The following is an 18,296-nucleotide window of genomic DNA, read 5'->3' on the forward strand; positions in this document are numbered from 1 at the left end:
ACTTTCTCACCTGAAATGCTGAAGCTGGTCACACCAGCAGTGGATACAGGCATCTGCATTGCATTTACAGCCAGAGTAGTCGGTGTACTGCTTGTCACAAGGTTACTAGTGCTAGCCACCTGTTTAAAACAAAGTCATCCACACATTCAGCAACATACAATAATATTAATCTTTTGAGTAGAAGCAAAATCAGATAATAACTCGGTAATAGCATCAGCAATAAAACAGTAATAGCTTCTGGAAGATTATTTTATTAGCCAAACAGATTTGATCTTTATCACCACCAGGTGATAGATGTTCACTTAAATTTGATGGGCAACCCCTGAATTTCACAAAGTATGCATTGGTTAAAGAGAGCAATAATATTAAATAATTGCTCCTAATGTGTTATTTTCACCACCTCCCACCAAAGCTTTCCTATCCATGGCTTCACAGGCATATGTAATTGCTCAGTTGTGTTTAATTGCCTCCTTAGTGCAGGTATAAGACAGCTCTCAGCTCCTAGTCTTTCCTCCAGTCTTTCCATCACCTTTGGAAACTTTTAGTGCTGTTTATCAACATGAGGACCAAAGTTGTGTCAATGAAAGTCCAAGAAGCCATTATGAGACTGAGAAACAAGAATAAAACTGTTGGAGACATCAGCCAAACCTTAGGCTTACCAAAATCAACAGTTTGGAACATCATTAAGAAAAAAGAGAGCACTAGTGAGCTTACTAATCGCAAAGGGACTGGCAGAATTCTCTCTATAATAAAGAAAAATCCCCAAACACCTGTCCCGACAGATCAGAAACACTCTTCAGGAGTCGGGTGTGGATTTGTCAATGACCACTGTCTGCAGAAGACTTCATGAACAGAAATACAGAGGCTACACTGCAAGATGCAAACCACTGGTTAGCTGCAAAAATAGGATGGTCAGGTTACAGTTTGTCAAGAAGTACTTAAAAGAGCAACCACAGTTCTGGAAAAAAAGGCTTGTGGACAGATGAGACGAAGATTAACTTATATCAGAATGAAGGCAAGAGCAAAGTATAGAGGAGAGAAGGAACTGCCCAAGATCAAAAGCATACCACCTCATCTGTGAAACATGGTGGTGGGGGTGTTATGGCCTGGGCATGTATGGCTGCTGAAGGAACTGGCTCACTTATCTTCATTGATGATACAACTGCTGATGGTAGTAACATAATGAATTCTGAAGTGTATATATACATCCTATCTGCTCAAATTCAAACAAATGCCTCAAAACTCATTGGCCGGCGGTTCATTCTACAGCAAGACAATGATCCCAAACATACTGCTAAAGCAACAAAGTAGTTTTTCAAAGCTAAAAAATGGTCAATTCTTGAGTGGCCAAGTCAATCACCCGATCTGAACCCAATTGAGCATGCTTTTTATATGCTGAAGAGAAAACTGAAGGGGACTAGCCCCCAAAGCAAGCATAAGCTAAAGACGGCTGCAATACATCACCAGGCCTGGCAGAGCATCACCAGAGAAGACACCCAGCAACTGGTGATGTCCATGAATCACAGACTTCAAGCAGTCATTGCATGCAAAGGATATGCAACAAAATACTAAACATGGCTACTTTCATTTACATGACATTGCTGATTCCCAAACATTATGGTGCCCTGAAATGGGGGGGGAACTATGTATAAACACTGCTGTAATTTCTACATGGTGAAACCAAAATGTATAAAAATGGCCCTTATTAAAATCTGACAATGTGCACTTTAACCACATGTGATTCTATTACAAATCTCAAATTGTGAAGTACAGAGGCAAATAAATAAATGCTGGGTCTTTGTCCCAAACATTATGGAGGGCACTGCCGCTGTCCAAGTAATTCTTGAATATTGTGGTAACAATTAGGCATAATAGACGAGCACAAGAAGTACATGTGTGTAGATGGCACAGAATGTAACACCTCTACGCCAGTGACAGTGACAATCAATGACTTTCCCACCCAGTTTATTGCGTGTACATGTGCATGCATGTTTATATGTTTGTGTGCCTCCATAGGTTCTTGTACATGTCCAGCTCAATACCAGCCCTACAAACAGACATCAATCACAGCCAAACTAGTTACAGATCAACACAAGATTTTTTTTAACCATTTATAAAATAAAAGGTAAATCCTTCAAAATGTAGAAACAAGGAACTGCAGATGCCGGTATATACAAAGTGCTAGAGTAATTCATCAAGTCAGACAGCATCTCTGGAGAACCTGGATAGGTGCTTTTTTTGGTTGAGACCCTTCTACAGACTCAGTCAGAATCCTATCCATGTTCTCCAGAGATGCAACCTGGCTTGCCGAGTTGCTCCAGCACTTTGTACTCTTTTAGGGTAAATACTTCCAATATCTGTAATACCATGACGTGGCTCTTCTGGACCAATTGCAGCACTATGGGCTGCATTAAAAAAAAAAGACACATCGTGCTGGAATAACGCAGCAGGTCAGTCATCATCTCTGGAGAACATGGGTAAATTAAGTTTCAGGTCTGGAATGGCCTGAAGAAAGATCATGACCCAAAACATCACCTATTCGTGTTCCCCAGAGATGCTGCCAGACCCGCTTTGTTACGCCAACAACTTGTGTCTTTTTTTTCTAATCCCGCATCTGCAACTCCTTATGCCTACAATACGGGCTGAATGATGGGTACATCTGTCTATCGCCAAGATGTATCTATGGGATGTCAAGCAGAGGAAAGCAACCGCTAAAATCCTATTCTACTGAAATCTATTTAAACAAAACGTGAATTATACCCAAGCTAATTAGACAGCGAGCATCGATGTAGGGACACATCATCTTTAACTACTTCACTGAGTTTTGAAAAAAGAGCCTACATACAAAAGAGCCAGGGCCGGTTGCATGCATTCACTTGCACTCAAATAAACAAGAGGATTATTGCTGACAGCAACAGTATTAAAATAAACACAATTACCTCAATGGCTAAATGACCTAGCAAAGAATAGAGGCTTTTGGATCAGTAAGAATGGGATAATGCTTTGTCTCTGAGATCCAACCTTTAATTTTCAATTTGTGTCAAATGTTTTGGGTATAAAGATTTAATTTGAAAATGATAAACAAGCACTGTAGCATGTATCTGAAAAGTGATCAAAAAGATTCCCCCCCCCCCCCCCCCCCCCCCCCCCCCCCCCCCTGCAATTATCTGCTTACCAATTTCTAAAATAGCTTTTAAGTGGTTTTCTAGGTTCCGATCAAAATCATGTTATGACCAATGCAGTCTGCATAATACAAACTGTGTTGCCTGATCCATCAGTCGCTTTGTATCCAACTTGTTTGATGGAAACAGAAGAATTATCTGCATATATGCTTATTTTACCATTGCCAACATTACACACACACACAATAGTCACCTTCAATCAGAACTTATTCACAACTGGAATCCCAGTTATCTAAACGGCTGCTTGACAACACTAAAACTATCTTTGGTAGCAGTTCATCTACACAGAATTTTAGCCACAATCTATCACGTTAATATATGCACAATATTCACATTAAGAATTTCTACTTGCAAATTTTGCTCCATATTTCATGCATTGTTTTTAAATTCCACAAGTTCACAAGGTATAGGAGTAGAATTTGACCTTTCGGCCCATCAAGTCTACTCCGCCATTCAATCATGGCTGATCTCTGCCTCCTAATCTCATTTTCCTGCCTTCTCCCCATAAACCTTGACACTGTTCTAATCAAGAATTAGTCTATCTCTACCTTAAAAATATCCACTGACTTGGCCTCCACAGCCCTCTGTGGCAATGGGTTCCACAGATTAACTACCCTTTGACTAAAGAAGTTTCTCCTCGCCTCCTTTCTGAAAGAGCACCCTTGAATTCGGAGGCTATGATCTCTGGTCCTAGATTCTCCCACCAGTGAAAACTTCTAACATGCATCAAACTAAATTGCATCACAACAACAGAGTGCATCATTAATTGTTTCCCAAACTCGCATAAAATTTCAATTTTCTACGCATCAAAACCTTTGTACCCATCATTCGAGCCAAACTGCATAAAGGACATTTTGCTCATTGGGTTTAGTGATCAGCAGAAATATAAATGGCACACTGCAATAGATTACTAGGATAGTGTTTAATGGATCTTCTCCTACCATGGAGGTGGGGGTGTGAAAGATTGTTTTGGTAGTTGTGGTAGTGCCACTGTTACTGCTGGGAGGATTTATCCGCTTCTCCTTCTGGCGTCTGTTACAGAACCAGACTCTGATCACCTCCTTCTCCATCTGCAGTTGTTCGGCAATCATCATGATCTCCTCCGAGGTAGGCTTTTGGTTCTGAAACAAAAAAGACAATTTTTCAGAAAATGTCAACGTGTCAATGTTTCTTTATCTAGGTAGAGCGCATGGTGACGAGAGATTTATTTTACTGAGCCACATCCTACTGCCGTGGTGATTCATCCATGCATGCTGCTGAACTTTTGAGTGCACCCTTACTTTTTCTAAACCTGCTCGCGTCAATTTGCTGCCAGAAGCCTTCTTGGTGATTCTCAACAATGGTTTGGCCAACACACGAAAAGCAGGCCACCTATTGCCAACGGACACTGAAAATATTAAGTGTTAAAAAACAATCCTTAAAAAATTTATAAAGGTTGAATTATTTAGACATGAGAAAACATTTACCTAAAATAAGTTATAATTCAAAAATTTAAATAAATTAATACTTTTCTTACTCCCTCCTAGCCTTTCCTCTCTATAAAACAGGTATAGATATTGCAGGCAGTTAGAAACATAGAAAATAGGTGCAGGAGGAGGCCATTCAGCCCTTTGAGCCAGCACCGCCATTCATTGTGATTAAGGCTGATCATCCCCAATCAATAACCCGTGCCTGCCTTCTCCCCACATCCCTTGATTCCACTAGTCCCTAAAGCTCTATTTAACTCTCTCTTAAATCCATCCGGTGACTTGGCCTCCATGCCCTCTGTGTCAGGGAATTCCACAAATTCACAACTCTCTGGGTGAAAAGGTTTTTTCTCACCTCAGTCTTAAATGGCCTCCCCTTTATTCTAAGACTGTGGCCCCTGGTTCTGGACTCGCCCTACATTGGGAACATTTTTCCTGTATCTAGCTTGTCCAGTCCTTTAATAATGTTATATGTTTCTATAAGATCCCCCATCATCCTTCTAAACTCCAGTGAATACAAGCCTAGTCTTTTCAATCTTTCCTCATATGACAGTCCCGCCATCCCAGGAATCAATCTCATGAACCTACGCAGCACTGTTTCAATCACAAGGATGTCCTTCCTCAAATTAGGAGATCAAATACTCCAGATGTGGTCTCGCCAGAGCCCTATACAACTGCAGAAGAAGTTGTCCCAACAGATTCAGATTCAATTTAATTGTCATCGTCAGTGTACAGTACAGAGACAACGAAATGCATTAACATAACTACTTCAATGGTCAATGCTAGTCAGAAAATCCCCAGTGAACTATAAGCAATATGTTAGACTTGCCAGGCTTTGTCCCACCCCCACCTTTCTCTTCCAGCCTTCTCCCCCCAACTATCAGTCTGAAGAATGGTCCAAGCTGAAATGTTGCCTGTCCATTCCCTCCCCAGATGCTTCCTGACCTACTGATCTCCTCCAGTGCTCAAGGTAGGGATCTGTGCATTTTTGAGGTTGCGTTAAATTTCCCGACACTTAGAGATAAATCACAGCAGTTTGGTGCAGAACTAAAATGGTAGCGATTTCTGGCCCATTCATTTATTAAAATTATAATTCTACAATATTCCAAAAGTGGCACTAATCGTTTACATATTGTCACTTGAAACACAGTTGCTACGTGGGGAATTTAAAGTGGTGTGCCCCATTGAAATCATTGTTTTCTTTTCAAATTTAACATGTGAAACCATTTTGAAAATAAATTTGAAATCAGTCGAAATTTCAATCATTGCAACTGTTTGTAGATTGTTCCTGGTTGACAGGTCAAAATAGGTTAACGGCAAAAGAGATTTAAATTATAATTTAAATATTATACAAGACAAAAGAGACTTTGGACTAACTAGTCAAAGTTTAAGGTGAGAGGAGGAAGATTTAATGGGGGCAACCTTTTCCACACAGAGGGTGGTGGAATGGGGAACAAGTTGCCAAAGGAAGTAGTTGATGCAGGTGCGATAACACCATTTAAAACATATTTGGATAGGTATTTAGGAACGGTTTAGAGGAACATGGCCCCTACGTGAGGAAATGGGGCTAGCGTATTGGGGCATTTGGTCGGCATGGACAAAAAGAGATTTACAAGGCAATGTTGTCCCCTCACAGAGAGTGGTTGGTGCCTGGAACATGCTGCCAAGGGAAGTGATGGTAGCAGATAGGATAGCAACTTTCAAGAGGCGTTTAAGACAAAACATGTGAACAGGAGCGGGATGGAGAGATATAGACCATGTAGGCATTTGTACATTTTAAATTGACATCATAGTTGGCACAAACATTGTGGGTGCAAGAGCCAGTTCCTGTGCTGTACCGTTCAATGAACGTGATACAAAAAAAATTAATTAAAACAAGGAAATGCTATTTATTTAATGTGTTCAGGGCAGAGAAACAAATGTTTCTGAAACGTTATGATGCTGATAAGTACTTTCAAACAATAAGCATAATTTTAATCCCTACAAGACGCTGGGAATTCTGAAATCTAGATATGTTCACCTATAAATCCCTCAAGCAATCATCTTTTACGTGGTACTAACTCTGGTGAATACAGACCCTAATTCTCCATGCTTAAGTAAGTAGGATATGTTCCTGCAGAGAGACATTGCTTCAAGTAAACAGAAATTCAACTACTACAATATTTCCCTTTTGCTTGATTTGATAACCTTCAAGGAGTAGTTTGGGGTTTCTTTGCATATTAACATCCAATTGAAGTCAGCAGAAACTTCAGAATGATATATTAATTCTGCTTTCATATGCAATCACCTGGTTTGTCAATTAAATCTTTGCATGCTATGAATGTAAACTAATAAACACTCTATTTTGTATATAAGAATGCAATAATTGAGCATAACAGAGAAAACCAGGTTAATAAATATAAATTGTCTACATATTGAATTCACGGCAGATTTTAATAAAGGCAACATAATGTAGTATAAGAAACACAGATTCTGGTTTAATACCAAAAAAGATACCAGAGTAGAGATGGACACAATACTACAAATGCGACCTAACCAAAGTCCTTTAAAGCTATATCATGTCTTCCTGACTATTATACTCAATGCCCCGACCAATGAAGGCAAGCATACCGTATTGTAGGAAGGTATTGCCGATGCTGGCTTATACCAAATTAAGACACAAAGTGCTGGAGTAACTCAGCAGGTAAGGCAGCATCTCTGGAGAACATCGATAGGTGACATTTTGTGACAGGACCCTTTTATAATAATAATGCTAATTATGATTGTACTCAACAATCTGTCCTCAGCTCCCCTGCTGTCTCCTCCCACCCTCTGGCTACTCCTCCTTTTCCCTTTCTTGTCCCCACCCCCCCCCACCCCCGAGCAGTCTGAAGAAGGGTTTCGGCCCGAAACGTTGCCTATTTCCTTCGCTCCATAGATGCTGCTGCACCCGCTGAGTTTCTCCAGCTTTTCTGTGTAACCTTGTCAGCAGCAGTAATGGCCTGAGACAGCTGCCTGTCCAGATGCGATGAATAACTTGATATGAGGTTGTATGAGAAAGCAAGGGGCATGGCAGCAGCAGAAACCTTGATTCAGCATTTCACACAGAGCCTAAACGATGATTCACCTCCTACAACACATCTACTAGTTATGCTCTGTCCACCTTCTCCTGCAGATAAGGTGTAGCAAGCCAAGAACCACAGCCACAGTGGTGCAGGAGTGAAGCTCACTAACATAGATACATAGAAAATAGGTGCAGGAGGAGACCATTCGGCCCTTCGAGCCAGCACCGCCATTCATTGCGATCATGGCTGATCGTCCCCAATCCCCTAGACCTCTATCTAACTCTCTCTTAAATCCATCCAGTGACTTGGCCTCCACTGCCCTCTGTGGCAGGGAATTCCACAAATTCACAACTCTCTGGGTGAAAAAGTTTTTTCTCACCTCAGTCTTAAATGGCCTCCCCTTTATTCTAAGACTGTGGCCCCTGGTTCTGGACTCGCCCAATGTTGGGAACATGTTTCCTGCATCTAGCTTGTCCAGTCCTTTTATAATTTTATATGTTTCTATAAGATCCCCCCTCAGCCTTCTAAACGCCAGTGAATACAAGCCTAGTCTTTTCAATCTTTCCTCATATGACAGTCCCGCCATCCCAGGGATCAATCTCGTGAACCTACGCTGATAATATAACTCAATAGAATCAACCATAGAAATTCAAGTAGGTTTGGACCTTTAAGCTGAAAACAGCGTCAACCTACCCTGGTGATCTGGCCCAACATTGGGAACATTTTTCCTGCATCTAGCTTGTCCAGTCCTTTTATAATTTTATATGTTTCTATAAGATCCCCCCCTCATCCTTCTAAACTACTTGTACTTGTCTCTGTCAAGCAGACTAACGACAAAATAATGAATGATTACAAATTAAGAAAGTAAACTCAAATTGGTAAATATGCGTATAATGACAAGAAACTGCTGCAGCCAGTAACTCAACAGCCCCCAAATGGGATTGTAAAATGCTTTCAGCATGACCATTGACTGACCTCCAGGAAACTCTTTTCTAAGGCCACTCGAACATTGGTCTCTATGCTGGTGCGTTTCTTTCTCCTGCGGCTCAGCCCTTCGATTCCCAGACCTGGAGATGCCAGGGAACTGGGGTTTGACAGTGCAGAGTCTACCGACAAATTTTCTGTTAAAAGCAAAAACAACATTGAACAAAACAAAAAACAAACTGATTTCAATCCATCCAATTCATTCAATTATTTCCACAAATTTCTACAAATATAATGGTTATAAACAAAGTTTATTTGCAAATTGATCAACCAACCCACTGGTTATGCTCAAATGCTCAAATAGTTGAAAGTTGAGGCAGCATCCCATTGGTATATTCTTACATGTCTAAAGAAATCAGTTTGGTCTATTGATTGTGGAGTCATAAGTTAAGGGGACTCAGCAGGAACCTGTGGCACTTTCACCCCAACGTGCTAATATTGAGCTAAATGCATACACAGGCAGTTGAGTCAATGACACAGCGTTATAAAACTCTTCAGCAAAATAAAACAAATAAAATATCAAGTGCAGGGAAAGGAATCAGGAATCTTGTTTAAGTAAGGTATCTATTGCAAAAAAGTGAGGAATGGCATTTTGAAAATGCTTTTAGCACAGAAGGTCAGGCAGCATCTGTGAATACGACCTTGAAAAAGGCCAGCAAAAAGGGCAAAAGGGACCTGCTCTGTTCGGCAACTGTGGCAGGGCTTGAAAGCCATCACCTCCTACAAGGCAAAATCAGGAAGCAGCTCAAACGACAGCGAAGCATCACTCGCTGACGAGCTCAATGCGTTCTACGCACGCTTTGATAGGGAGAATACTGATGTGCCTTCCCGAGCCCCCATTCGCCCCGATGGTATTACAGTCACAGGCAGACGCTGACGTCAGAAGATCCTTCAGGGCGGTGAACCCTCGGAAAGCGCCAGGACCTGATGGTATACCCGGTCGAGTTCTCAAAACCTGTGCCGACCAACTGGCTGGAGTTTTTGTGGACATTTTCAACCTCTCATTATTGAGGTCTGAGGTTCCCACCTGCTTTAAAAGGCCATCAATAATACTGGTCGGTGCCCAAGAAGAGCAAGGTGACGTGCCTCAATGACTATCGACCAGTGGCACTAACGTCTGTGGTGATGAAATGCTTTGAGAGGTTGGTTATGGTGCATATCAACTCCTACCTTGACAAGAACCTCGACCCACTACAGTTTGCCTACTGCCACAACAGGTCAACGGAGGACGTGATCTCACTGGCTCTCCACTCCACACTGGACCACTTGGACAATAAAAACATTTACGCCAGGCTGTTGTTTATAGACTACAGCTCGGCGTTTAATACCATCATCCCTCCAAGCTGCCTGCCCCTTTTCCGGGGATACGCCCATGCCCGGGTGCGTATAGAAAGGGAATACGCCCTGTCTACGGGCACCCTGAGGGAGTTCCGCGACTGCTGGGCACCGAGGGGGGTTGAATGTATCCTGGACAAGGATTGCAATATAGTTGTTTAGCAGTTGCTTAGCATATTTGTTCATCTTGTATTATGGTGGTGTTTTGTTTTATTGTATTGTAAATACTATTTTAATATTTGAATAAATATTTTTGAAAAATATTTTTTTTTAAAAAAAGAAAAAAAAAGCTGGTTACCAAGCTCACGGAACTTGCGCATCCCTCTTCAACTGGATCCTCGACTTCCTCATCCACAGACCACAGTCGGGTCAAATTGGCAGAAATACTTCATAGTCAGTCACAATTAGCACGGGAGCACCTCATGGCTGTGTGCTCAGCACCCTGCTCTACTCACTCTATACTCATGACTGTGTAGCCAGACATAGTGCAAACTCCATAATCAAGTTTGCCAACGCGCCACTGTTGTGGGACGAATTACAGATGGTGATGAGACATAGTATAGAAGTGAAATCGACCGATTGACCAAATGGTGTCAGCACAACAACCTGGCTCTCAACACCAGCAAAACCAAGGAATTGATTGTGGACTTTGGAAGAGGAAGGATGAGGACCCACAATCCTGTTTACATCAATGCGACAATGGTGGAGAGAGTCAAAAACTTAAAATTCCTGGGCGTTGCAAATTTCCGAAGATATTTCCTGGACCCAGCACACTGATGCAATTATAAAGAAAGCACATTAGCGCCTCTACTTCCTGAGAAGATTACGGAGATTCGGTATGTCAAAGAGGATTCTCTTGAACCTCTACAGGTGCACAGTAGAGAGCATATTGAGTGGTTGCATCATGGTCTGGTTCGGCAACTTGAACGTCCGGAAGCGGAAAAGACTGCAAAAAGTTGTGTCCACTGCCCAGTCCATCACCGGCTCTGACCTCCCCACCGTCGAAGGGATTTATCGAAGTCGCTGCTTCAAAAATTCAGCCAATATCATCAGAGACCCACACCATCCTGGCCACACACTCATTTCACCATTGCCATCGGGAAGAAGGTACAGGAGCCTGAAAACTGTAACGTCCAGGTTCAGGAACAGCTTCTTCCCTTCAGCCATCAGGCTATTAAACACGACAACAAATAAGCTCTGAACTACAATAGACTATTATTATTATTGCACTATAATTGTTTGTTTATTGAGTACGTGTGCATGTGTATACACACACAATGATCTTTTTTTTCCTCCCGTTATGTACTATATTTACATATTCTGTTGTGCTGCAGCAAGCAAGAATTTAATTGTTCTATCTGGGACATAAGACAATAAAACACTCTTGACTCTTGAAGGGAATGGACGGATGGCATTTTGGGTTGCGAACCTTCTTCAGACAGGTAACATTATAAATCTGAGAATGCTGCAAAGTGCAGAGGAGCAGAGAATCTGCTCATGTAACCCTGAAGATAACAGGTCAGGTTCGAGTTGATTAAAAAAAGCACACAAGATCCTCTCCACAATGGCCATAACATTAAACACACAACCTGCTCCATATTTAGAGATGCTGGCAAGTATCATATCAAAAAAAAATCCTTTCATATATCTTTCACTCAGGTGGGTATATGGAATGGGCAGCCAGAGGAGGTAGTTGAGGCAGATACTATATCAGCATTTAGAAGACACTTGGACAGGTACATGGATAGGAAAGGTTTAGAGGGATATGGACCAAATGGCTCCAGCTTAGATGGGGCGTCTTGGTCAGCATGGATGAGTTGGGCTGAAGGGCCTGTATCCATGCTGTATATGATATCAAAGTTGCAGCAATAACACTGTCCTGTGTCTGATTGGACCACGAGAGCACCATTAACATAATCTTGCCTTCAAATGGAATCCCAAGTTACTAGTTAATAGCTGTCTCTCTGAAGGATTTATAAAACTTTTATCTTTTATTATGATCTTTCACAAGATTATTATACCCTAAATAAAATCTTATTACTGAGAAAAACAGGATCTCTTGATACTGTGCAGTGTTAACACAGTCATTAAGCTAGTTGCTTAGTTTGCTTTTCCGTTGAGTCTTTAATAATACCAGAAATCACTTTATTTTTAGTTGAAGGGAGCAAACAGGCTTGCATTTCCATTCGGTCTTTCATCACCACAGGATGTCCCAAGGTGCTGCACAACCATTCACGAGAGTCAGTAACAGCAAAACATTTTCAATAAGCAGCAATTTGATATTCTAACAAATAATAAAATGACAATGGCCGGATAATCAGTTTTGCAATGTTGCTTACAAGTTAGATGCGTACATTAAAACCCATCCAACAACCTTATACTAGTTTGAACAATGAAAGGATTCTTCTCTGAAGCTACAAAATGTCTACTGCAGTTCACCATCCTCAAAGATGATGTGAAATATATGCAAAGCTGATAATTCAGATTCAGATTCAGCTGATAATTGAACAATGTTTAACTGATTAACCCTTAACACAGGGTAAAGAGAAAAGGGGAGAAAAGCTCTCAAACCTGCATCATTCAACCACTTTTCAAGCAATGGTTTGAGCTTGCACATGTTCTTAAAGCTGAGGTTCAAGGCTTCAAAACGAGAGATTGTAGTTTGGCTGAAATCATTTCCATAGAGTTTTCCCATGGCAAGTCCTACATCACCCTGACAAGAGATGTGGGGAATGGAGTAAAAGTTCTTTAATACTGCAATACACTTTATACAATATAAATAGATAAGCAATAACGCCACACCAAAATCTAAACAGATACATTTTATTTACATAGCTCAAAAGAAAATCATGGGATTAGTAGCAGCAGACAACGGAATTATATTTCCTTGGAATGAACACAATTCCCGAGAACCGGGAACAGTCAAGTGGCGGTTCGGCAGCGCTTGCGGCTGCTGGGACACGGGATTGATCCTGGTTGTAAATGAGGCGCAGTTCTGCGGATGAGAGCAGGTCCAGTTCCCCCCCCCCCCCACCCCGGTTCCCCCCTGCTTTGTGTAAACAGGGCTTTATTTCCTCCATATTTTGGATCTTTCATTATTCTAGATAGGGTTTGAAACTATTAAATAGCCACATTTAGTTTGCCTTTGTACAAAGCTGCAATGTTTTTCTCATTCTTATTGGTTCATGCCCCCATGAGTGAGCGAGAACGCGAAGATAAATGACACGCATTTTTTTTCTTGGGGTGGGGAAATGAAATGAAATGTATGATTTCTATCATTTTCAATAAACTTTAAGGAGTTCTTTGTACCGATTTAAATTGCTGCAGCTACAGCAAGAGCTGCAAGTTCAGCTTTTCGTCCCGTTTTTTTTAACCCCCTCTCTGTTAAAAAAATCTTCAAAGCATCGACTTTCCATGACATAAAATCTTCCAGCTTCATATCTTTGAATCAGCCATGACAAATATAAGCTTAAAAAATACAACAAATCGGATCAAAAGTATACTCACTGTATCTATAGCGCTGAGATTTATTTCCCCATTATAGCTTACGACCTTTGACAAAACCCATGAGACTCCTTGCGTTTTTCGGAATACCGAACTCACTTATTTAACATCATGTTAGCCGACAACATTGCCCACATGATTCATTGTGCAAACTATAAGAAAAACCGCGAGGCAGTTTTCCTACCTGAGTGAACCCGAGTTTGATACGTCTCTGTTTAAACGTCTTGGCAAACTGTTCAAGTTCCTCAAGGTCACTCGGTTCCTCTATGTTCGGAGTATCTACGCGCTTTGGTGTCGACTGGCTCTGCTGAACCGACTGGATAGGAGCCGTTGCTATTGTTGTGCGTGTCGGTGTTGCTGGCTGAAAAGATCCAGGTTTTATTTATTTATAATAACTGAGTTATGATAGATTATCAGTCTAAGGCAAAAAGACGTTACAATTCAGGTTGCTCTGCGCTTCAGTAGGATTATGACCTTAAACAACTAACATAATTAACATTTTTGTGTAGGAAGGAACTGCAGATGCTGGTTTAAACCGCTTTTTGTGTCTATCTAGAATTAACATTATCATTCATTCCAATATTAAATATCTAGGCCAAATTATTTTCAAAGAAAATATGTGAGACAGCTCTTTTGCATTATTTACAAGATTTTATACAAAATGGTTAGGAGTAATAGGGGGCTGTTTAACCCAAATGTCTGAGCCTATGAAAAAATCTGAAATAAAAGCAAGAAAGTACTGGAAGCACTCAGCTGATCAAGCAGCATCTGAGGAAAAATTAAAACATGTTAATGTGTCAAGACGAAGATGCAGTGGCCGCCATAATAATTGGAACAAAGACCCATCATTTATTTATTTACCTCTGTGCTCCACAATTTGAGATTTGTAATAGGGGGGCATCTATGTATAAACACTGCTGTAATTTCTACATGGTGAAACCAAAATGTATAAAAATGGCCTTTATTAAAATCTGACAATGTGCACTTTAACCACATGTGATTTTTTTCGATTACAAATCTCAAAGCGTGAAGTACAGAGGTAAATAAATAAATGATGGGTCTTTGTCGCACATTATCGAGGGCACAGTACTTTGGCTCAAATACATCTTAGGAAGGAACTATCTTTGCTAGTAATGTCCTCAGGTACACTACAAGTCTGATCAAGTGGTGAAGGCAAAATAATTAACGTCACACAGCCCGGGTTCCCCACCAATGACTCCGTCTACATTACACGCTGCCTTGGAAAAGCTGGCAACATAATCAGATTCCCCCCCCCCCGATCACTCGCACTTCTCCCTGCTCACATCAGGCAGAAGATACAAAAGCTTGAAAGTGCACACCAACAGGCTTAGGAACAGTGCCTTCCCCTCCATTATCAGGCCTCTGGACTGTCCTTCCATACACAAGGTTACTGTCCAATTCATCTCTACCCCATTCGACTATGTGTATGGAACTTGTGGGCAATAATGCCGAGAGCTACATTCTGCACTCTGTATCTTCCCATTTGCTCTACCTTTTATACTTAAGTTTGACGATTGTATATATGTATAGTATATCTGATCTGATAGCATGCAAAACAAAGCTCTTCACTGTACCTTGGTACACATGACTGTATAAGCCTAAACCTAACACATCTTAACATGAAAAATTGATAACAAATATGAATTGATAACAAATATGAATAACAAATAACAAATAGGTCGGTGGGGACGCTGCGAGACGGATGGCCTGCCAGCAGCATGTTCGTCATCTCAGCTTTTTTTTTTTTTTTTAGTGTTCAAATGTGTGTTTTAATGTCTCTTGGTGTGTCTTATGTGGGGTGTGGTGAGGGGGAGGGGGGGCAAGGGGGGAACCGCTTTCAGTCGTCTCTTCCACGGAGAGGCGACTTTTTCCATGTTGCCTCCCACACGGCCTAACGCCATGGATTGGTGCGGCCTTTCCTGGAGTCGTGCCCGGAGTTTCAGCAGCGGGCGCAGCGTGGACTTTTCATCGCGGAGCGGGCGAGTCCTTGCCGGGGTCGCCAGAAGGGAGTGCTCTGATCGCTGGCCCGTGGACGGTTACAGCCTGAAGACTACAGTCTGCGGAGCTTCTAGCCACGGGCGCGGCGTCCAGAGCCTGGGAGCCCTCGCTAAAGATCGCTGGAGAAGAGCTCTGACCGCTGGCCCGCGGCCAATAACATCCTGAAGCCGCGGGTCGCGGAGCTTCTAGCTGCGGGCGTGGTGTGGACTTACCATTCGGAGCAGGATCCCTTGCAAGGGATACCTTTGGAAGAGCTCCGACCGCCGGCCTGTGGCCTACAACATCCTGAAGCCGCGGTCTCCGGTAGGGAAGCGCCGATTTGGGACTTACTGTCTCAATGAGAGGGCCTGTACATCTGGCCGCCTGCAGTGGCGACTGCTGAGGTTTATGGCCCCGACCACGGGGGAACAATGGAGGAGGCCTGACGATACTTTGTGCCTTCCACCACAGTGAAGAATGCTGTGGTGGATGTTTGTGTTCAATTTTTATTGTGTATTGTGTGTTTTTTTTTGATTGTGCCACTGCTGGCAAAATTCATTTCACTGCACTTTATTGTGTATGTGATTAATAAATCTGATTGATTGATTGAAACTAACATTACGTAATATCTGGCAAATGGATTAATGAGATTTAGGATGACTTAAAATTCTGAATTATACAAAAGATCTTAAATCATTATTAGTCTGGAATGTGACATTGCATTATCAAATGTTATGTCAACTTTTGTAAAGGCAAAAACAGGATTGTTTAGTGAAACTACCGATGCCTGAAGATAATGTTAGTGCATAGTCAGTCCTATCAAACTGACCTGCGTGCTGAAGGTGATGTTTGGCTGAGCCTGCAGGAGGTTGGCTTGGCTTTGCTGAGGTAGTTGTTGTAGAAGGTTCTGGGTTTGTATGAGACCTAGCATGGAAATGAAAGGACATCATTCATGAAAATAGCCACAACACTTTAAATTTATCACATGCTCAATTGAAAGATACAGAGGCCAACCCGTTCATTGTATATGCTACGGGTATACAGTAAACGCTCATTATAACGGACCGAAGATGGGGTGGGGTGTTTGTTATTGCCAATTGTCCACTAAAACCGAGTAAGAGATTATCATTGTATAAGAAGTGGAAATGTACAAGATACATAAAGGGACACAAAGTGCTGGATTAACTCAGAAGTTCAGGCAGAACCTGAGAACAAGGATAGGCAAAACTTTGGGTCGAGACTCTTGGTCCGGAACCCAGTCGCAACGGCCTCTGCAGTCCGTCTGTCGTTTTTTAATTTTTTGTCTCGTTAGTATGTAGTTTTTATTTTTTTTTTAAACTGGGTATGTGTGTGGGGGGGGCGGGGGGTGGGAAACTTTTAAAATCTTTCCCCTGCACGGAGAACCTGACCTTTTCTCTGTCGGGTCTCCGTTGTCGTTGGGGCCTAGCACCGTGGAGCGGCCTCCAACCGGAACAACCTGGGGCTCCAGTCGTGGAGCTGCGGACTTACCCACCTTCGTGGAGCTGGCCGAGCTGTGGTGGCGCGCTGCTGCGGCCCAACCCGAGATTCGGGGGCTCCAGCCGCCGGCCCGGTGGACGGTAACACCGGGAGCCCGCGGGTCCCTGCTGGGAGACCGCTTTTCGGGGCTTCCGCAACGGCGACTTCTCCCGCCCGAGTTGCGGGGTTGAGGATGACCTTACATCATCGCCCGGCGCGGCTTTAAATGGCCGCGGGACTTGTTAGAGCACGCCGGGGGCTCCAACACCAAGACCCGGAGCGCGGCCTTGCATCACCCGGCGCGGCTTTATAATTGCCGCGGGATTATTTACCATCGCACACATCGGGAGGAGAACGAGGAGTGCACGGGAGAGATAAGACTTTGCCTTCCATCACAGTGAGGAGGAGATTCACTGTGATTGATGTTCGTGTAAATTGTTTTGTGTCTTGGTTCTTCTTGTTTGTATGACTGCAGAAACCAAATTTCGTTTGAACCTCTGGGTTCAAATGACAACAAATAAATTGTATTGTATTGTATTGTATTGGAATGTAGCCATGTTGTCAGCCCAGGCCTACTGGTGCCCGGGGGAGAGGTCCACTCACTATACCCAATATCTGTTATAAAGAGGTCCATAAAGACAGGGGCTTACTGTATTTCAATTGTTAATAGGCGAACAAATTGCTTAGTTTACCAACACTGAGGAGACACGTTTGTAGCAATTAATGAGCATCTTGTATACCATCTTGTATAAGGGGTTCTTTTCTAATTTGTGACAAACTTTTAAAGCAAATCTTCCCCAAAACCTCAGAGTGTTCCCAAAGAATACTCGATGTTTTTGGTATGCAGCTGGTATAGTACGCAGCTGTCTGAATTATAGAATCCCTTGTCCGTCAGTTGCTTTAATTCATTGAATCTTTTTTGCTGATATGAACTTTTTGTTCCATTTATCGTAATCAGTCGGAACAAAGCACAAGCGCAACAGTTTAAGGCAAAACAGAACCCTCGTAACAAAGGGAACTTCAGAGGTTTGTCAGTTTTGGTTGGTTTCAAAAACTAAATCACCACAAATTAGCAGCATCACCTGCGGAAATGCTTAAGAACCTCTCGTTCAGTTCAATTTAATTTAGTTTAGAGATACAGCGGGGAAAAATAGACAATAGGTGCAGGAGTAGGCCATTCGGCCCTTCGAGCCTGCGCTGCCATTCAATATGATCATGGCTGATCATCCAACTCAGTATCCTGTACCTGCTTTCTCTCCAAACCCCCTGATCCCTTTAGCCACATC

The 18,296-nt window shown here is 42.3% G+C and overlaps 1 protein-coding gene across 4 annotated transcripts in view; it reads right to left on the reverse strand.

Annotated features, from left to right (window-relative positions):
* The window catches only part of pou2f1b (POU class 2 homeobox 1b), a 121,907-nt gene that overhangs the window by 31,750 nt on the left and 71,861 nt on the right, over window positions 1–18,296 (reverse strand). For all 4 annotated transcript variants that reach the window (XM_055644315.1, XM_055644314.1, XM_055644313.1 and 1 more), the window contains 6 exons: window positions 16,343–16,437; window positions 13,700–13,876; window positions 12,583–12,724; window positions 8,668–8,813; window positions 4,124–4,303; window positions 11–119 (listed from right to left, as the gene is read on the reverse strand). In XM_055644315.1, the coding sequence (XP_055500290.1) occupies window positions 11–119; window positions 4,124–4,303; window positions 8,668–8,813; window positions 12,583–12,724; window positions 13,700–13,876; window positions 16,343–16,437 (849 nt within the window). The remainder of the gene's footprint in view (window positions 1–10; window positions 120–4,123; window positions 4,304–8,667; window positions 8,814–12,582; window positions 12,725–13,699; window positions 13,877–16,342; window positions 16,438–18,296) is intronic.

This window comes from Leucoraja erinacea, chromosome 13 (genome assembly GCF_028641065.1).
Source record: "Leucoraja erinacea ecotype New England chromosome 13, Leri_hhj_1, whole genome shotgun sequence".
Lineage (NCBI taxonomy): Eukaryota > Metazoa > Chordata > Chondrichthyes > Rajiformes > Rajidae > Leucoraja > Leucoraja erinaceus.